The 18,491-nt window shown below is 39.2% G+C and overlaps 2 protein-coding genes across 2 annotated transcripts; both read left to right on the forward strand.

Moving 5' to 3' along the window:
* The first annotated feature begins 626 nt into the window (after positions 1-626).
* Positions 627-8,631, forward strand: hsh2d (hematopoietic SH2 domain containing). Its single transcript, XM_061778426.1, has 6 exons — positions 627-732; positions 867-1,010; positions 3,647-3,736; positions 4,640-4,805; positions 7,216-7,347; positions 7,428-8,631. Exons 2-6 carry the CDS (start codon positions 892-894, stop codon positions 7,734-7,736), a joined length of 816 nt encoding a protein of 271 aa, XP_061634410.1. The 5' UTR covers positions 627-732; positions 867-891; the 3' UTR covers positions 7,737-8,631.
* A 1,324-nt stretch (positions 8,632-9,955) lies between these two features.
* On the forward strand, positions 9,956-18,033 carry tax1bp3 (Tax1 (human T-cell leukemia virus type I) binding protein 3). Its single transcript, XM_061778428.1, has 4 exons — positions 9,956-10,155; positions 13,306-13,425; positions 16,159-16,236; positions 16,394-18,033. Exons 1-4 carry the CDS (start codon positions 10,117-10,119, stop codon positions 16,556-16,558), a joined length of 402 nt encoding a protein of 133 aa, XP_061634412.1. The 5' UTR covers positions 9,956-10,116; the 3' UTR covers positions 16,559-18,033.
* Positions 18,034-18,491: the final 458 nt, after the last annotated feature.

Genomic DNA, 18,491 nt, shown 5'->3' on the forward strand with positions numbered 1-18,491 from the left:
GAAAATGTCCCATTGCTAATATAGATTAAGTTACATCGCCAAGCAGTACTGATTCTGAAGGGCCTGGGCAGATTAGATTGACATGGCATCACATAGAGCCTTAAATCTGATTGGACAAAAAAATGAATATCCACAAACATGCACTGGAACAGTGCAGTCAAAAGAAACACTATGAAATGAATAAAATAGACTGTCAATTAATTGATACAATTTCATGGAACAAATATTAGAAGTTAGGTTATAATTTTTTTAATTTTTATTTTTTTAATTTTTTTATGGGCCTCGCTGGAACAGAACTCCCACCACTGTTTTTGGTGGGGGTTTTGATGTAAATAAACGCTTGTATAACCAGTTTTGTTTCAGATTTTCTGCCAAAATAAAAAGAACAAAACCATTCAGCAAGAACCAATACACAGACACACTTTATTTGCTTTAATGTCCACATGAAATGTAGAGGGTCATATCTGGCCTTGAGTGTGAGACCTGTAAAGTAGTATCTCGAGTAACATTGAACAATAAGCAATTTTTTCCCCCAAGTACATTTTCATTTATATCCATGTTGTTTACTACCTGCTCTACCCTGTTGTTGACAAAGCTGGGAGTACGCTATTTTTCGAAACGTGTCAATCTTGATATGACCTTGTTGTTTCGGTTGGATCCCGCCCACAGCAGGACAGGTTTGTTCAGGTGTGAGAGCACAGCTGTCATTTTCCAGCTGCAAGCTTAGTAAGGGTGAGTTGCTTTGTTTGGCTTGGGCACATTTCTAACTAAAATGAAAAGCATTGATTCGTGAAATTAACAGTAAATTGAAAAAAATTAAGAATTCGAAATGAAAGATTGTTTATTTCTTTCTCCTTTCTTCACAGACCATTAAGTGAAGCCTTTTCCAATATGACCGAGCTGAGTCAGCCGTCCCAACCGCAGAATAATATCTGGTTTGTCTCTTCCCAAGCCACTTGGATTAAAAACGGATTTGTCCCTGAATGGTTCCATGGCAGAATTAGCAGGAAGTAAGTCACCGTTCGGGCCTTACCATCTGTGTGTGTACACTTAACAGTCAGACCTTAAAGCAGGAGCGGGCAAACTTTTCAGCTCATGGGCCATATTTGATTTTTAAAATGCACAGGATCGGCCAGGTTATTCGTAGATTAGGTTAAAAGAAAAAGAAAAAAAAAAGAGTTCAAATGTGTATGAAAAATATGCAAAATACTTTTATTTTAATCTAATAATTCTTGAAGTTAGGTTTACATTTCTAACATAACAAAATTAACAACAAGATATATATATATATATATATATATATATATATATATATATATATATAGCGGCACGGTGGCCGACTGGTTAGAGCGTCAGCCTCACAGTTCTGAGGATCGGGGTTAAATCCCCGGTCCCGCCTGTGTGGAGTTTGCATGTTCTCCCTGTGCCTGCGTGGGTTTTCTCCGGGCACTCCTATGACAGTATAATTTTAACTGATGATGTTAGGCAATGTTTTTAAACATGGCACTGTCAATCATGGCTGGATAGTAGATTGCGATCAGTATTCATCAAGCCTTTCTAGACTGACTGGTAGGCAGTTGTTTTTCACCGAAGCTCATGTGTTCCAGTTTCCTCATAATCCTCACTACCGGAGGTTCGCAAAACTTCCTATCCTAATCCTAACAACAATTAAATATACTGTAACTACCATGCCATGGGAATTAAAAAGTTGGCTTTTTCTGAAAACAAAACAAAAAAAAAAGTCACGTTTTTTAATGAAAAAAAGTAGTATTTTTATGAGAATAAAATCCTATTTTTCCAAGAAAAGTTGTATTCTTGACAAAAACAAAGATGTATTTCACAAACAATTGCCTGGGGACCAAAAACATCTCATAAAAACAGATTACCGGTAAATAATTGTTTTATCATGATTGTTTGAGTGCTTCCGCCCTCTTTGCTCATGCAATGGATAAATCCATGTTTTTACTGCATATTTGTTTCATTCAGGAACTTGTTTCTGCTTAATTTTCCTCACAACATGCCAACAAGTTTGTTTTGGGAAAGAATATGACTTTATTCTTGCAATACTACACTTAAAAATATACTTACAGTCCCCTCCAAAAGTGTTGGAACGACAAGGTCAATTCCTTTGTTTTTCTTGTATACTGAAAACATAAAGATAAATATGAGACAAACGTTCAGAATTCCAGCTTTTATTTCATGGTATTTGCATCTAGATCGAGCACCTTTTGTTTGAAGCCACCCACTTTTCAAGTGAGCAAAAGTATTGGAACAGACATTTTTAAATTAACTTAAAGTGAATAACACCCTGCGGAAGAAATTCATTTCGGCCGCTTGTATCCGGGATCATTTTCTTTCGGTCACGACCCACGACTCGTGACCATAGGTGAGGGTAGGAATGTTGATCGACCAGTAAATTGAGAGTTTCCCCTTTTGGCTTAGCTCCTTCTTTACCACAACGAAGCGATACAAAGTCCGCATCATTGCAGACCCTGCACCAATCCGCCAGTCGAGCTCTCGTTCCATTCTTCCCTCAAGACCCCAAGATACTTGAACTCCCCTACCCGGAGAGGGCACGCCACCCTTTTCCGACTGAGCACCATGGTCTCAGATTTGGAGGTGCTAATTCTCATCCCAGCCGCTTCACACTTGGCTGCGAACTGCTCCAGTGAGAGTTGGAGATCACGGCTTGATGAAGCCAACAGAACCACATCATCTGCAAAAAGCAGAGATGCAATACTGAGGCCACCAAACCGGACCCCCTCTAGGCCTCGGCTGCGCCTAGAAATTCTGTCCACAAAAGTTATGAACAGAATCGGTGACAAAGGGCAGCCTTGGCGGAGTGCAACCCTCACCGGAATCGAGTCCGACTAACTGCCGGCAATGCGGACCGAACTCTGACACCGGTCGTACAGGGACCGAATAGTCCGTATCAGGGGGTTTGGTACTCCTGAAGCACCCCCCACAGGACTCCCCGAGGGACACGGTCCACAAAACACATGTAGACTGGTTGGGCGAACTCCCATGCACCCTCGAGGACCCTGCCGAGGGTGTAGAGCTGGTCCACTGTTCCACGGCCAGGACGAAAACCACACTGCTCCTCCTGAATCTGAGATTCGACTTCCTCCTCTCCAGCACCCCTGAATAGACCTTACCAGGGAGGCTGAGGAGCGTGATCCCCCTGTTGTTGGAACACACCCTCCGGTCCCCTTTCTTAAAAAGGGGGACCACCACCCCAGTCTGCCAATCCAGAGGCACTGGAATGGGCTCATTAGTCTTCGTTGATCATGTAACTCATGATGGTAGCAGCAGAAGGAATTCTGAAGTCTACAATTCCGAACTTTTGTCTTATATTCATCTTTTGATCTGAAACCGAAATGTCTTTTAATTGGACAATAAGGTAGGGAAGACTAATTGGTTTCGTATGTTTAGTTTTTTTTTTTTTTTTTTGGGGGGGGGGGGGGGATTCTGGTCCTCATAGCTAGGTCTGGAATGCATTAAATGATACAACATTATCATTTATTGCAATTTTGTGGACCCCCAAGGTTTGGCTCACAAACTCCCAAAGGTCCAGGGACCCCAGTTTGAGGCATAGAGACAGATAATTTTTCATATTAAAGAGGCTTGTCTTTGTGTTTGTGTGCAGGGCTGCGGAAGAACATCTGATGTCCAAGCCTCCAGGCTCCTTCCTGATCAGAGTGAGCGAGAGCAGAGTTGGCTACACGCTCTCATATCGGTAAGCTTTCACAATACGAATGAAGGCTGGCGATCACCACATTGCAAAAAAAAAAAACAATCTAACATATCAATGCAAAATATAGTTGTTCTTTGTCTGAGATTTTATTACTGGTTGTCAGTAAATTAAGCTAAAAAAAAAACTAATCCCATAACTCATAAAGTGTATATAGTATAAATACACTATTTTAATCGGTGTAGTTTTTTTAGGGTAGCTACTTCCATCCATCCATCCATTTTCAACTGCTTATCCGAGGTCGGGTCGCGGGGGCAGTAGCTTTAGCAGGGACGCCCAGACTTCCCTCTCCCCAGCCACTTCATCCAGTTCTTCCGGGGGGATCCCGAGGCGTTCCCAGGCCAGCCGAAGGATGTAGTCTCTCCAGCGTGTCCTGGGTCGTCCCCGGGGTCTCCTCCCAGTGGGACGTGCCCGGTACACCTCACCAGGGAGGCGTCCGGGAGGCATCCGAATCAGATGCCCCAGCCATACCTACTTTATGTTTTTAATAGTTCTTGCCAAGTCAAATTTTCCTCTACTATTAGCAGAAACATTGACCCCAAAAGGGGGGACTACATGATTGAATAAAGTAATGTGAACTCACAGTAGAACGAGGAATATTTTGATAGAGAAAGGTAATTTGGATCTCGGTTGTGTGACTGTATAAAAATGTTTTTTCATAGAGCTTATTTTTAAGGGAATATCACCTCATTGTTTTGAATGTCCACATGGCTCCAAGAATGGAAGCGGTTTCCTAGAAATGTTTTTGAGCGTCTCTGTGTTCAGTAAGGATCAGATCGCCAGCTCCAACCATCTGTGTCTGTCTTATTGGCCCATATATTTATCCACAAAAATAAACTGCTGAAATTAAATAAAATAGTCCTAATTTCGCTACTGTTTTCGCCTCAGTGCCGTGGGCTGCTTCAGACATTTCATGATTGAGGACATGAAGGATGGCTCTTGTGCCATTGTGGGCGAGAGATTGCATCACCCCAGTCTGCAACAACTGGTGGACTTTCACCAAACGGTCCCCATCGCGGCCCACAATGAGGTGCTGACTCTCTCTTGTGGAAAGGTGAGGATGCCTGAACAGTCACTTTGCAATACAACAACAAATCTCCACCAAGGCTATCTAGCCATCCATGCATTTTCTATAGCACTGGTCCAAATTAGGATCGAGGGTGAGCTGCAGTTTATCCAAGCAGACTTAGGGGTGAGAGACGGGGTACACCCTGGACTGGTTGCACATTCTAAGAAGATCCAATACAGTACAAGAGTTGTGCCATTTTCTTTTACTATTCCTATTTAAGAAACTCAATCGTTATAGCCTTGTGTCTATTCATGTTGGATGTGTTCAGAATTAACCAATCACATTTAAACTCATGTTAAATGGGAGTCAGCACACACCTGTTACCATTTCAAGGGCCTCTGATTAATGCCAAATAAAAAACAGATCTTCTAGTGGGATTTTTGTCACATTTTTTCGCTTTCTAGTAAAAGCCTGAAGGTTTTGCGCGACCGCTGACTGCTATTTTGAACTGCTCCTAATTCACTCCACTTTAACTAAGGCCCCAGTTCCTTCCAGCTGAATAAAAACAGCCCCTAATCATGATCATGCCACCACCATACTTTACTATAGGTATGGTGGTCTTTTGGTGATGTGCAGTCTTGTGTTTGTGCCATACATACATTTTGGAAGTATTGGACCATAACACATTTTCCCACATGTCTGGGAGATCTTACTATGGTCCAATGAAACCAAGCTTGACCTTTTTGGCTATAATTCCAAAAGGTATGTTTGGCGCAAACACAACACTGCTGACAACATCATGCTTTTGGGATGTCTTTCTTCAGATGGAACTGAGGCCTTAGACAAGGGAGAGGGAATTATAATCCCAAATACCAGTCTGTGTTAGCACAGCACCTTATGGCTTCTGATAGAAAGCAAAGAAAATGTCAGGAAAAGCCTATGAGAACAGCTAAAATGTATTTGTAGTGAATTAGAGGCATTTTAAATGGTGGCAGATGTGTGCTGTCTTGTATTTAACATGATTCATAATGTGATTTCGACTTCCCCAATTATAAGAGGGTGTGCACACTTGTGCAACTACATTATGTCAGTTTATATTTGAATTCCCCTCTCGAAAAAAAAATTTTTTTCAATTGTGTTGTATTTATCTTGGTCTCATGTTTTTTATACCCAAAAATCTGGGTGTGTAGACTTTTTTATATCCACTTTATGTCAAAAAATAAATACGAAGTTAATATTTACCATGTTTACCCTTCTCAGGAATACAGTACATGAGTACATCACTTCTGAGACAGATCGTGACTTTTATTTTTCATTACGACAATAAACAAAAACAGAACACCTTCGTACAGTCATTATTCATTTGTGCAGAATTTCCCAATAGCTTATGAACTTGTGAAACTAAGTGATGGGGAGGAGCATGGCTTAATGAGGGACTGATTACATTTTGGGATGGATCCTGATCAAGGTGTGGATACAAAATTACAATACAAAAATACAAAAAAATCAGGATCTAGAATAGAAATACTGTACTTATTGCTCTGTCAAGTCATTGATGGAGTTACAGTAGTACAGTATTTGTATTCTAGATCCTGATTCTTGATCCCTGGGGTATTTTGACAAAAGCATGTCACAAACTTGTTATTAAAATAGCTGGAGGCTCATTTAAATTGTGAAAGTGCATAATGTCATATTTAATATTGCAAGATTTATTTCTTACTTGTTCTACATTTATCATAATTTGACATGATATTTCATGCATTATTCTCAGGGAAAATAAGCACAATGTGAATAAATGAAAGCAAAAGTAATCATTATCAAAGCTAATGCTAATCTGTGCATCCAACAAAACTCAATGCAGCTCTGCTTAGCTCTTGGCTTTGGCAAGATAGCAGGCACGACATGATAGTGCCACTGCATGATTTCAGATAATGTAATCACTTGAAAGTGGCTCTGAATCGTCACCCAGCCTAGCTGATCTCGTCATGGGCATAGAAACTGAAGTTGGTCATTATGTAAATTAGCCTTACTGTTACCTAACATTGGGGTGGAAATGCAGAACGATTTGCTCACAGAAATATTTTTTAGAATTAGTAATGTAAAAGATTATTTAGTTGTCATAAATCTCATTCACTGCCAGGCCTCCATGTTAACATGGATATTTGAATTCAATAGCCTTCAATGGCAGTGAATGAACTTCACAGTTGATGGGTGGACAGCCACTACAGAGACCCAACAATTTGTATACAAGCCATTAAAAAGTTAATCTTCCATAATATCTGCACCTAACTGTAACGTGTTTGTCCCACTTCTCCACAATGTATCAGTATGAAATCTGAATCTGACAAACAGTATGTTACTGTGCACATTTGGTAGAATGCTAATGATTGTGTGGAATAGTCTTACACTTACTTTTAAAGCTTGTGTTCATTTATTCTGTCTGCTTTAACATTAGACCTCAGTTGCCGGGAACAAATACAGTGGGATAAGTGCTGTGGATTCTAACAAGAGGCACATAATAGCAAAAGAACTCAGACCTAATCATCAAAATAACAATGAACACCGCAGCCATACACATCCAGCCATGGTAAGAATCATTTTACTATCATCAGTTCTGTTATGCTTCAAATAATTAATTTTCTGTCTTGTTCTTTTGGTAATCTGAAGCCCGTTCCAAAGAGCAGGAAGAGATACATCACTGACATTACTCTTCCCGTCAAACCCCTCGAGACTCCTCCTGAGAGTTTGCTCACCCCCCCCAAGACGCAGGTGGCCCCCCCTCCTACCAGTGGCCATGAGAATGAGACAAACACTAAGAGGAACACCCCTTGCAAGACTGACGATCTGCAGGAGATGACCTGGGAAGAACTCTTCGACGCCGCACTCTCCGCTTACAATGACGAGGGCGAGATGCTACCAAAGGAGTACTCGCCACCTCCTCCTTTCGCGCCCGGTTACCAAACAGAAGAAGCGTGAAGGAGAAAACACATCAATGGGATTGTTTACTGGATTGAAGCTCACCCACTAATAGAGGCAAAACCCTACTAATGTGAATGCACAAAAAAAAAACCAAAAAAAACAACACACTGAGAATTTCCATTTCATGTCAAATTGGCATTCACTGGACTTGCATTAGCTGCTATGCTTGAATGATTCGATCTCGGGTGGCTGTATTCAGTAACACAATAATAATATACATCACATGTTGTGATTTATAATCACCACCCGGGCACTATAGATACTAAACGCGAGAAGCAAGTGCTTTACAATTGCAGGGAAGCACTGTAAAGCCAATAGTTTTACTTTCTAACACGGATGTCCTAATCAAGCAAGGTTACATTTTATAATCAGTACATTTTGCAGGTGTGTATGTGATGTAACAGTCAAGTTGTTACTACTAGTTTTTTTCATCTGATTAAAACATTAATATTTACAAGAGGTGTGGGCTCGTTCTAGTGGTACGACAGACTCCCTGCCTAAGTACAGTTCAGTTGACTTTAACTTTTAGGATCGGTACATTTGTATTTAGGGCGGCACGGTGGACAACTGGTTAGAGCGTCAGCCTCACAGTTCTGAGGACCTGGGTTCAATCCCCGGCCCCGACTGTGTGGAGTTTGCATGTTCTCCCCGTGCCTGCGTGGGTTTTCTCCGGGCACTCCGGTTTCCTCCCACATCCCAAAAACATGCATTAATTGGAGACTCTAAATTGCCCGTAGGCATGACTGTGAGTGCGAATGGTTGTTTGTTTCTATGTGCCCCCAGTGAGGAGAAGCGGCTCAGAAAATGGATGGATGGACATTTGTATTTAATCTTTAAGAGCTTTTTGTTTTTTGACATTTATGTAGGTAAGATAAAATTTGTATTTGCTTTACATTTTAATTGAATCATTATTTAAAGGTAGAGTATGCAGTTTTCACACTGCTAGCAAGATTTGAACATAGTCTCACATCACTGCTTGGGCCTCCCCTCCCCCTTGCATGTATCACTAAAGCCACGCCCCTCACTACGGTGCACATGGACATTACACATGTTTATCTTTATTTTGTCTTGGGATCTGTCCAAATTCTTCTTTTGAAATTTTGTTGCTAACTGGGGGAATAAATCTGTCCCCCCCAAAAAAAAGTCTACAGGTGGGTGCTGATCGTCCAGGCAACGAGGCTGGCGTATAGCACATGCCACGTGTGCATCCGTGTGTACGCGCATGAAAATGATTGACATCTCATTCGGTCATGCCTTCTGTCTCTACAGTCTATGATAGGCTTTTCCTCGAGTGTCGTGGCAAGTTGTAAAAAAATAAAATAATTAAAATGTAATTAGAGGCATTACATGAGGCAAGATAGGGATGATTTTTCAATAGGTCATTCTAATAGGCTTCTATTGTCAGGTCATACAGAGCATTTTAACATATAATATAACGTGTTTTTAAACCGCAAATTCTACTTTTAAGTTTTCTCAGTGCCGTGTTGATGTTCGAACTGGGCATAATGTTACAGTGGCTTACAATATTAAATAGAACTTTTAGGAATATAACCTCTGTCTGTTGTTGAGCAACTGTACTTACAGCAAATGTTGGTCTTCATGGTGATGCTTAGAAACCTATAAGTATTTTTTTAGGTGGTACTTGGGCTCAAAAGTTTGATAACTATTGTTCTATACTATACTATCAGTCAATCATAGGGATATATATTTTTTTTAAACATGTATTTATCCGGGAAAACCTCATTGAGATGGAAACTTTAAAGTTAAAGACGAACAACCATTCACACTCACACCAATTAAGAGTCTAACATGCATGTTTTTAGAATGTGGGAGGAAGCTGTACCCACAGAAGACCCGTGCAAGCACGGGGACAACAGGAAAATTCAACACACCAGAGATGAGAACCCAGAATCTCAGGATTGTGAGGCAGATGGGCTAACCACTATTACACCATGCTACCATTCACAATTTTATTTTATTTTTGTAACTTTTTCTATTTTAACAGAATGACCAGCCAAGTGTCAAGTCCTTTTGTAGGGTCCTGTTATACTACTGCATACATTATTTCATTTTTTAAAAAGATGAGCAGCCTATGCATATAAATACAAAGACAAAAAAGTTTTTCTCTTCATGAATACAGTACTAATTAATTATATATAACACAACTACATTAACCACAATGCACCAGTCGAGTTACATTTTTTTTAAACCCACGCCCAGTTTTCCACCTCGGGATCAGCCCTGCTGAAACTCATGTAGCAGTCATCAAGGAAGTTGCCTCCTTTGGATTTTTTTTTTCCCCTCCCCTCCACAACTTTACCTTTAAGTTGTTGTCGTTTACGTTGTTATTTCCCCGCAGATCATTTCAACAATAAAAATGTCTTTCATACCCGGACAGCCGCTGACTGCCGTTGTGGTAAGTTCATGTTTGGGAGTAGGACTGAGTCGTTCAATGTTACTTAATTTTTCACATTCTTACGCGAAGTTTAAGCCCTTATTTTCTTTTCATTCCCCATCGCCTGTAGTCCACGTATTTATAAATTAACACCGTTAAATAACCAACTTAATATTTGATATATTTTTATCCGAACTGTACTCTAGCTAGCTGTTGTAGCGAAAAGATTAGTCGCTTTGTGAGCACTTGAACGCATCCAAGCATTAGCTGACGCAAAGCGTCAGTAACATTAATTTTATTTAGGACATTCGTCATTCAATCATTCAGCTATACGTTTAAAAGATGACAATTCTGCTTTACGTTTGCCAAATGGTTGTTGATAGCCCAATGGGCGTCACCGTCAATGACATGATTTTCAAGCTTCCATAAAACTGCGGCGCCTTCAGGAGCTGTGGGAATTATCATAATTACGACCAGGTGCACTGCAAGCCATATAAAGTGCAGTGTTTGAACCTTGTCCTTGCCTATGAAATGTTTGTATAAATAGCGTCTATATCTCTCTCTGTCAGAGGCCAGGAGCTAACTAAATAGTATTTTATGTAGTCCTCCCATACTCTAAATATATTTTCTTCTTAATCCACTAAATTTGATATTTAAATTGATTTAGCAGTAGTAGTATGCTTTATGGTTAGCACATCTTCAATGAATACTCTTGTTCATAGCTGTACTGTGAACTGTGAGTGTGAATGCTTGTTTGTATTTTAAGTGCCCTGGGATATGATCCACGATTAGGATTAATTAGGACAAACTATTTAAAAAATGAACTGCTAGGAGCCTTAAATTAAGCAGAATTAGATTTTTCCGACAGTGTTTTTTTGTTGGGATGTCCCAATCACGTATTTTTTTCTTTCTTTCTCCAAGTCCCTTGATTTTGATTAATTGCTTTTAGCTTTTAGGTCAATGCATGAAAAAGGGGGGCGCACGTCCAAATTGCCACAACTATCTTATTTTAATACATTTTTAAAAAGGAAATTATCGCAACACTTACTTTTGTATATCGCTATATGTAGCTATAGTGCAGCAGTGATTCAAACCAAGTAAATAAATAAAATCTTTTAATAGCATACCAGTGGCGCAGCACAAAATAAATGAAATCTAAGAAATAAAATGGTAAAAATTTCAGTTGATGCAGTAACAAAATAAAGATCATCTTAACTGATCAATGAATCAGTTTTACACAGTGCAACATTTTAGAAGTAAGACTAGCGCACGTAATTTTACAAAGAGCTCTGAATTTGTTTTACGTTATTTGGGTAGTGTAGTTCTCTTACTGTGTGTGGCGTAATGCTGTGCAATATAGACAAAATGTTACATAGGTAATTTTTTAAGTAAAACAATTAATCAACTGACAACTATATTGCGAATCGATTATTCGTTTAGATCCATTGATTAACTGAAAATTGTCCTCAACTGTAAATATTTTCTCATTTTTGTAGTCTTCCATGAAAGGAGACTGATTATCTTTGTTTTTAACCAAAATAAGACATTTGCAAACATCTGCTTTTACTTTGGAAACCAATCATCAACAATTTCCCTTTTTTCTCACATATTACAGACCAAACCAGTAACGGAATCATAATCAATCTATGGGGGGAAAAAAGTGTCAGTTTAATCTATTATGAAAATATTGGTTATTTTCAGTTGTAGTATGAATAACCTGTACTTGACATGTAGTTGAACCTGAAGCAGCCTCAGTCTATGTCGAACTCGGAGCCCTTTCATTAATCGATAACCAAGAAATAGCTCTCTGTTCCAGAAAGGTTGTCACTTTGTGTGATATTGCTTAATAGTTGTTTATTAGGTTTTAATTATTACATGAGACCAAATAAACAACAATAATCAGTTAATAAACAGTAATTGGTAAAAATATTTTGCAATGAGTTTTAATGCAAAATACATTTTATCCAATTAATCGATGTGATAGAAATAATCGATTAAAAAATGTTTGATAGTGACAGCCCTTGTAATTTTATATTCTGATTACAGTATTTTAAAATTACATGAAATTAATGGCAAATTTATCTTACCTTTTCTCTATTTATGAAACACAAACACATTTTATCTCAAACACAATAAAATGAATTAAAGAAATAAAAAATACAATAAACAACTATTCAGTGGAAAAATACCATTCAAAGTTTCTGGTAGTACAACCAGTTTCCTTTACCATTGTTTTTGTATTTTAGGATTATTTTGTCTCTTTATGACCTGTAAAAATGAAGAAAATACAAAATCTTTTTCACCCACTACCAATTAGGCCCAGATTTCCATTCCATGCTTTTTGGAACCGCCTTGAATGTTCATAGGGGCCCAAACAGCCACTTAATTTACTTATTATGCCTCTGGATGGCTCTGAATGAACAGTGTGAGTGGACTTTGGCTGCCATTTTATAATTATTTGAGGTTCTTAAAACTGATTCGCTGACACCTCATTGATTGAATGACTTCCAGGCAGCGCTCCAGGCCTCTTTAGACCTCATTGTATCAGCTGCACCGCTGATGGAATGTATGCTTACTTCACACACGCACACAGCAAGTCTTTGTGTTGATGAGCCACCCCGCAATCGCAGTCATCCAACCTGCAGCTGCTTTTCAGTGTCACTAGCACTGACACTATGGTTCTGTCTCAAAGCCGGGTCCGACTTCTCGGATCAACCATTTGTTCTGCATGAGGGCACCGTCGCATATTTGTGCACCAGTTGTTTGAAACCCATCCATCCATCCATTTTCTGAGCCGCTTCTCCTCACTAGGGTCGCGGGCGTGCTGGAGCCTATCCCAGCTGTCATCGGGCAGGAGGCGGGGTACACCCTGAACTGGTTGCCAGCCAATCGCAGGGCACATAGAAACTAACAACCATTCGCACTCACAGTCATGCCTACGGGCAATTTAGAGTCTCCAATTAATGCATGTTTTTGGGATGTGGGAGGAAACCGGAGTGCCCGGAGAAAACCCACGCAGGCACGGGGAGAACATGCAAACTCCACACAGGCGGGGACGAGGATTGAACCCCGCACCTCAGAACTGTGAGGCTGACGCTCTAACCAGTCGGCCACCGTGCCGCTTGTTTGAAACCACCTAATGATTTATTCTTTTTTTCTTCTGTCAAAAAGCAAAGGATTGAGATCCAAAAGTTGCGACAGGGAGACAATCTAATCCTGGGCTTCAGCATCGGAGGAGGTATTGACCAGGATCCTGGACAGAACCCCTTTTCAGAGGACAAATGTGACAAAGTAAGTGCACTCTATTTATGTTCTAAATAATACATGTAGGAGAGTCGAGTGGCCAAAAATTGTCCTCAAGTAAGAGTACTGTTACTTTGGAATAATGTGACTCAACTAATGCCTGGATCAGACAAATGTGGTCTTTAACAATAGCACTATGTCAGACTACTGCCATATAATCGTGCCGAATCTTGGTAAGCTGCTGGCAGCATTGCACAACGTTTTTTAGGACCACCACCTTATCCCGTCTTTTACCCTTACCGGGCTTTATCTTGTCAAATAAACAGGGAGACAGGACCACAAAACATGTCACCAGACAATGTGACCGGATATACCCGTTACCATGGCAACGATATCACCAATTTAAATCGCGCCAATTTAATGTATTGTGTTGGGGAAAAAAAGGACAAAAAAAGAAAAAATGTGGTGGTGTCACCGGTGCTCGGGAGTGGGCTGTCCATTCAAGAAGAGCTTGAGTTATGTTCACGTACCTTTATTACGATACGGCTCGCAAACAGACAACATAATGTTATGTAGCCTAGCAAGCGAGTGTTCGCAGGAACGTTTGTACGTAAATATGCCGGCTTTCTGTCCAGTCATGCTATAAAGCATCGGTAAACGTTGTTTCGTGTGTGTGAATAAATGTTGACAACGCCAACCAAGTATGTTGACAACAGCAAGCAAGAGAGGTGAAACGCCAGTCGCAATTGCAATCCTATTGATCGACGTCAAGGTGTGCTCTTGTCATTGATATGTCACACTACACAGAAGATACCCAAAGAATTTTGCCGTCATAGGGCTACCGCGGAGCCAAATCGTTGGTCGTGGATTATGTCACACTGCAAGAAGTTTTGTCATTGCCGACAAAATCTGGGAAATCGGCCGCGATCGCTAATCGGGCCACTATAGAGGCTAAAATCCTGTAGTCTGATCTAGGCATTAGCAGAAGTAAAAAGTAGTCCTCCAAATATTTACTTCCGATTTATTTTTAAATTGTTCATGAGTGTCAAATAGACAAAAATATAAAATAGTGGTAGGCAAATTAAAATATTACCCCAGAATCACTTTAAAATAATATATTTTTAATATAACAAATTAAGGCAAATCATTTACATAGAATGGTCTTAAATTAACTTTCTTTATTTAAACATGTGAAACAGCATGATAGGCTCACCAGGCAGACATTAATTATATAATAATACATCATTTGATTATATTGAACTTAACAGGCCAATTCCCATTTATCAGCAACACTGATATGTTTCATTAATAAAAACAGTGTGTTCTGCCAACGTCAATTTACATCTTTACCTTCAGTGCTGTGCATACATTGTGGATTGCTTTTGGCTCCCTGCTCCTTTTGAACATGCACAACCCTTTCTACAGTGAGGAAGAAAGAGCTGTCTGAATGGGTTGGACAAACTGCAGTTTGCATTTACATGCTGTGGTTGAACTGTGACATCTTGGTGCGAGGGAACCATGTTGAAGTCGGTGTATGAGCTTTAGTCTGGCTATATAGCCTTGTCTGATATAAAAAGTGCTTTTCTGCCATCTTGTCTCATCTGTAGAAAATTAAAAACTGTTTTTGGGTGGGCATCAATTACTCTGTTTGCCGTTTGTGGTGCTGTGTAACTGTGAAAGTGAGAGTGGTGTACGTAATGATGATCGGATATGAAACATAAAACACAATAAATGTGTATGCATCCACTTCGCAACCTATAAAAATAGCAATGTGACAAAAAAGACAGTCTGTCAAAATGCTAAGTCTATTTGGAATGGACACTTCAACTCGAGTACAACACACCATGAATTTTGAAAGTCAAATGATGGGTTCCCCAGAAAGTTTTCTCTGTATTGGGAAAAGAAAATTGCTTTTTTGGGGAATGTTTTTGTGTGGTATCGCCTATAGAAAATTCAGGTAAAAATATCCACCAATTGCTCCAAATCGACGCATCAAAATTACCGTGACGTTTCAAAAGGCGTCACTTGCCCTAATAACTCGACTTAAATAAGAAAAATGGAACACTATTTGTGAGAACAGCAGTGTGGGTAGTAGAATAGGTCATGTACTTTAGAAATTAATAGGTTTTTTTTCTTGAATTTCTTTTGTTATGGAGGAATTTAGAGGTGTTTGTTGTGCTCATTCCTTGTTTTTTTATTTATTTATTTTTTTTTTAATTGAAAATTGTGGAACGTTGTCAAGCAATAACAAGCCATTTCTTTTCGTCTTTTTGTTTGTGATTTTTAATTGCCACTCAGCAGAGCAATAATGAGTGACAAGATTTCCCAAAAATGAAAGGCTGTCAAAATGCAAAATCTTGTTTGAGTGGCCACTTCAACCTGTGTGCAATACACCAAGAATTTTGAAAATCTGATAATGGGTTTCAGAGAAAATGAATCTTGGTGTGTCAAAATATTAGCCTTTTTGGGGAAATGTATTTGTGTGATATTGCCTATAAAAAAAATTGTCATTACACCTAGTGTAATTTATTGTCATGGCTTCAAAATAGTTTTTAACTTTTAAACTTCTTAAACCTCATTGACAGTTAAGAATCTTAAAATAGTACTTTTAAAATGTCCTGTACTATCGAAAAGGTTTTATGATGAAAAACTGTATTGCGTTCATTCTTAGTAATTCCACTGTATTTTGCGTATTATTTGCTGTAAATTAATTTTGGATGTCAATTAATGAATTAATCTTGTTTTTATTTTTTTTTAAATTATTTATTTATTTCCCCCCAGGGTATCTATGTGACCAGAATAACGGCAAAGGGACCGGCAGACATGGCCGGCTTAATGATGGGAGACAAAATTATGCAGGTACTTGAAACGTCCACTAGATGGCACCGTGTGACCACGAGCTCACTGCAGAGGCTCCCCACGCTGCCCAAACATCTTATGTTCAAACTCCATACAAGAACACTATTTAACCAAGTTGTTTAGCCACTAAGCAAATCCACATTGTTTGTGTTTGAAGGTAAACGGCTGGGACATGACCATGGTGACTCACGACCAGGCCCGGAAAAGGCTGACAAAGAAGAAAGAGGATGTGGTGCGGCTTCTGGTCACCAGAAAGTCACTGGAGGACGCTGTGAAAAATTCAATGGGGGGCAGTCAGCCCCGAAAGCAGCAGCAGCACTGAGACCTTTCCGCAACCACCAAGTAGCACAAACACGAACACACAGATGCTCTGTGGAATTGATCTCTACGCTAACTGTTTTGAGTCCCTTTATTCCATTAAGTCACTGAACAAGAGGAAGACGCACTCCCAAAAAAAAAACTGTCCATGTTTTTGTAGCATGAAGAGGAGAGATGCATTTTGAGTACAAACAAGACACTATCATGAACAGACTGAATGAATCCTGTAGCTCACTGCCATTACTTTGTAACTGCATGTCTGATTTTTATTCTTATTAATACCTTTTTTATTATCTTGGTTGTAGGTATTTGGAATGTAGCGATCTCTAATTCTACACCACTGCAAATGCCAACCACAATAATAAACTAAATTAATAACACTCTTATAGTGTCAATCAAAAGTGAGAGGCAGGATCTTTGTTGAAGCAAAGATTTGTATGAAGCTGCGTTTGCAAGCGTAGTACTTTTGTTGCCATGGTGATGAAGCACACTTTTCATTGTACAAACTGTCTTGAGTATTTTGATTCCCTTTTCTGTTCAGTGACTCCTTTTAAAGGGACAGAACAATTATGGTAAATTTCCAGAAACTTTCCATGGGAAGTGGAGTGCAGGAATTTAGGAAATATTAGATGTTGGACAAAGTTTGGAATACACAACCACTTATTATACTAGTAATTAACTGGTAATTTGTGTTTCCTGACAATTACCATACCCCGTATATCCCCTGAATTCCCAAATTTCCCAACTTTGAATTATTCCAGCATAGTGATTAGCATGTCTGCCTCACAGTTCTGAGATTCTGGGTTTGATACTCTGGTCGGGTCTCCCTGTGTGGAGTTTGCATGTTCTCCTTGTGTTTACACAAAACAACTATGTTAGGTTCATTGGAGACTAAATTATGCAGAGGCATCAATTTGAGTGTGAATGGTTGTTTGTTTATATATGCCCTGTGACAAATCCAGGGTGTCTTGCCCAAAGTCCGATGGGATAGGTTCCAGCTGACCTGCAAATTTAGAGAATGGATGGATGAATTTATTAAAACACCATTCCACAGTATTTCCTCATATGATTATGTATATTTTTTTTTCAGATCGCTATGTTTCAACTTTAGAGCTCTTGGTACTGAAAACTTGTTAGTGTGTGTATTAGATTATCAAAGTGTGAATGCCTGCGTGCGTGCATGTGTGTCATAACCATAATTTGAGTGCTAATCCTGTTGGTGATCAGAGTGATGTAACCTTTTTTTATTTTATTTTTTATTTTTTTAAGAATGACTTTATTCCTTCATTTGAAACCTAATGTGAAGCTAATTTAGGGTGGTGTCGACCCCTCCACCTGGGACCCATTTCTTTGGAATGTCAATTCTCCTTGTCCACTTCCATATTTTGGATAAACTTGCCTCACAGCTCAAATGTTTGGCGTTTGATTGTGCTAATCCAGATGTTTTGGTTTATAAAAATACACAAGGAATGAAATATGGCTCAATGCGTTGTTTTATTTGGTAGTCCTTTTCTTGTGAAGACTCTTGAAACAGCTTCACAAAGTTGTCTGCAATTAGCTTCCAAGCAGCGGCTTGAAGGAATAAAATGATGCGCTGTGTATATATTTCCTCCCTCCTAGTAATTATCCATTACAGTAAGGCAAAAAAACAAACAAACACTAAGAATGCTTACTGCTTTTTTACATCATGGCCAGGGGACTACAGATGAAAACTAGCCTTCTGGCTAATTCTGGCTTTTTTAACCATGTGTACTTCATGTGTTTTATGAAATTGCATTGTCCCCTTTCAAAAATAAACTGAAACTGAATAAACTGAATGTATAAAATACAGAATAAAGTCAAAATTTACAAGAATAAGGTAGTAACTCCAAAGAACACATATTCAATAGCACCTTTGGAAATATATTTAGTGAGAAAAATGGTGACGTGTTAAATAC

This window comes from Phyllopteryx taeniolatus, chromosome 7 (genome assembly GCF_024500385.1).
Source record: "Phyllopteryx taeniolatus isolate TA_2022b chromosome 7, UOR_Ptae_1.2, whole genome shotgun sequence".
In the NCBI taxonomy this organism is placed as follows: domain Eukaryota; kingdom Metazoa; phylum Chordata; class Actinopteri; order Syngnathiformes; family Syngnathidae; genus Phyllopteryx; species Phyllopteryx taeniolatus.

Coding starts and splice junctions, on each gene's coding strand:
- hsh2d (XM_061778426.1), top strand. CDS start 892: ATGACCGAGCTGAGTCAGCCGTCCCAACCGCAGAATAATATCTGGTTT. Junction 4,806..7,215: donor TGACTCTCTCTTGTGGAAAG/GTGAGGATGCCT, acceptor CTTTAACATTAG/ACCTCAGTTGCCGGGAACAA. Junction 7,348..7,427: donor GCCATACACATCCAGCCATG/GTAAGAATCATT, acceptor GGTAATCTGAAG/CCCGTTCCAAAGAGCAGGAA.
- tax1bp3 (XM_061778428.1), top strand. CDS start 10,117: ATGTCTTTCATACCCGGACAGCCGCTGACTGCCGTTGTG. Junction 13,426..16,158: donor CAGAGGACAAATGTGACAAA/GTAAGTGCACTC, acceptor ATTTCCCCCCAG/GGTATCTATGTGACCAGAAT. Junction 16,237..16,393: donor TGGGAGACAAAATTATGCAG/GTACTTGAAACG, acceptor TTGTGTTTGAAG/GTAAACGGCTGGGACATGAC.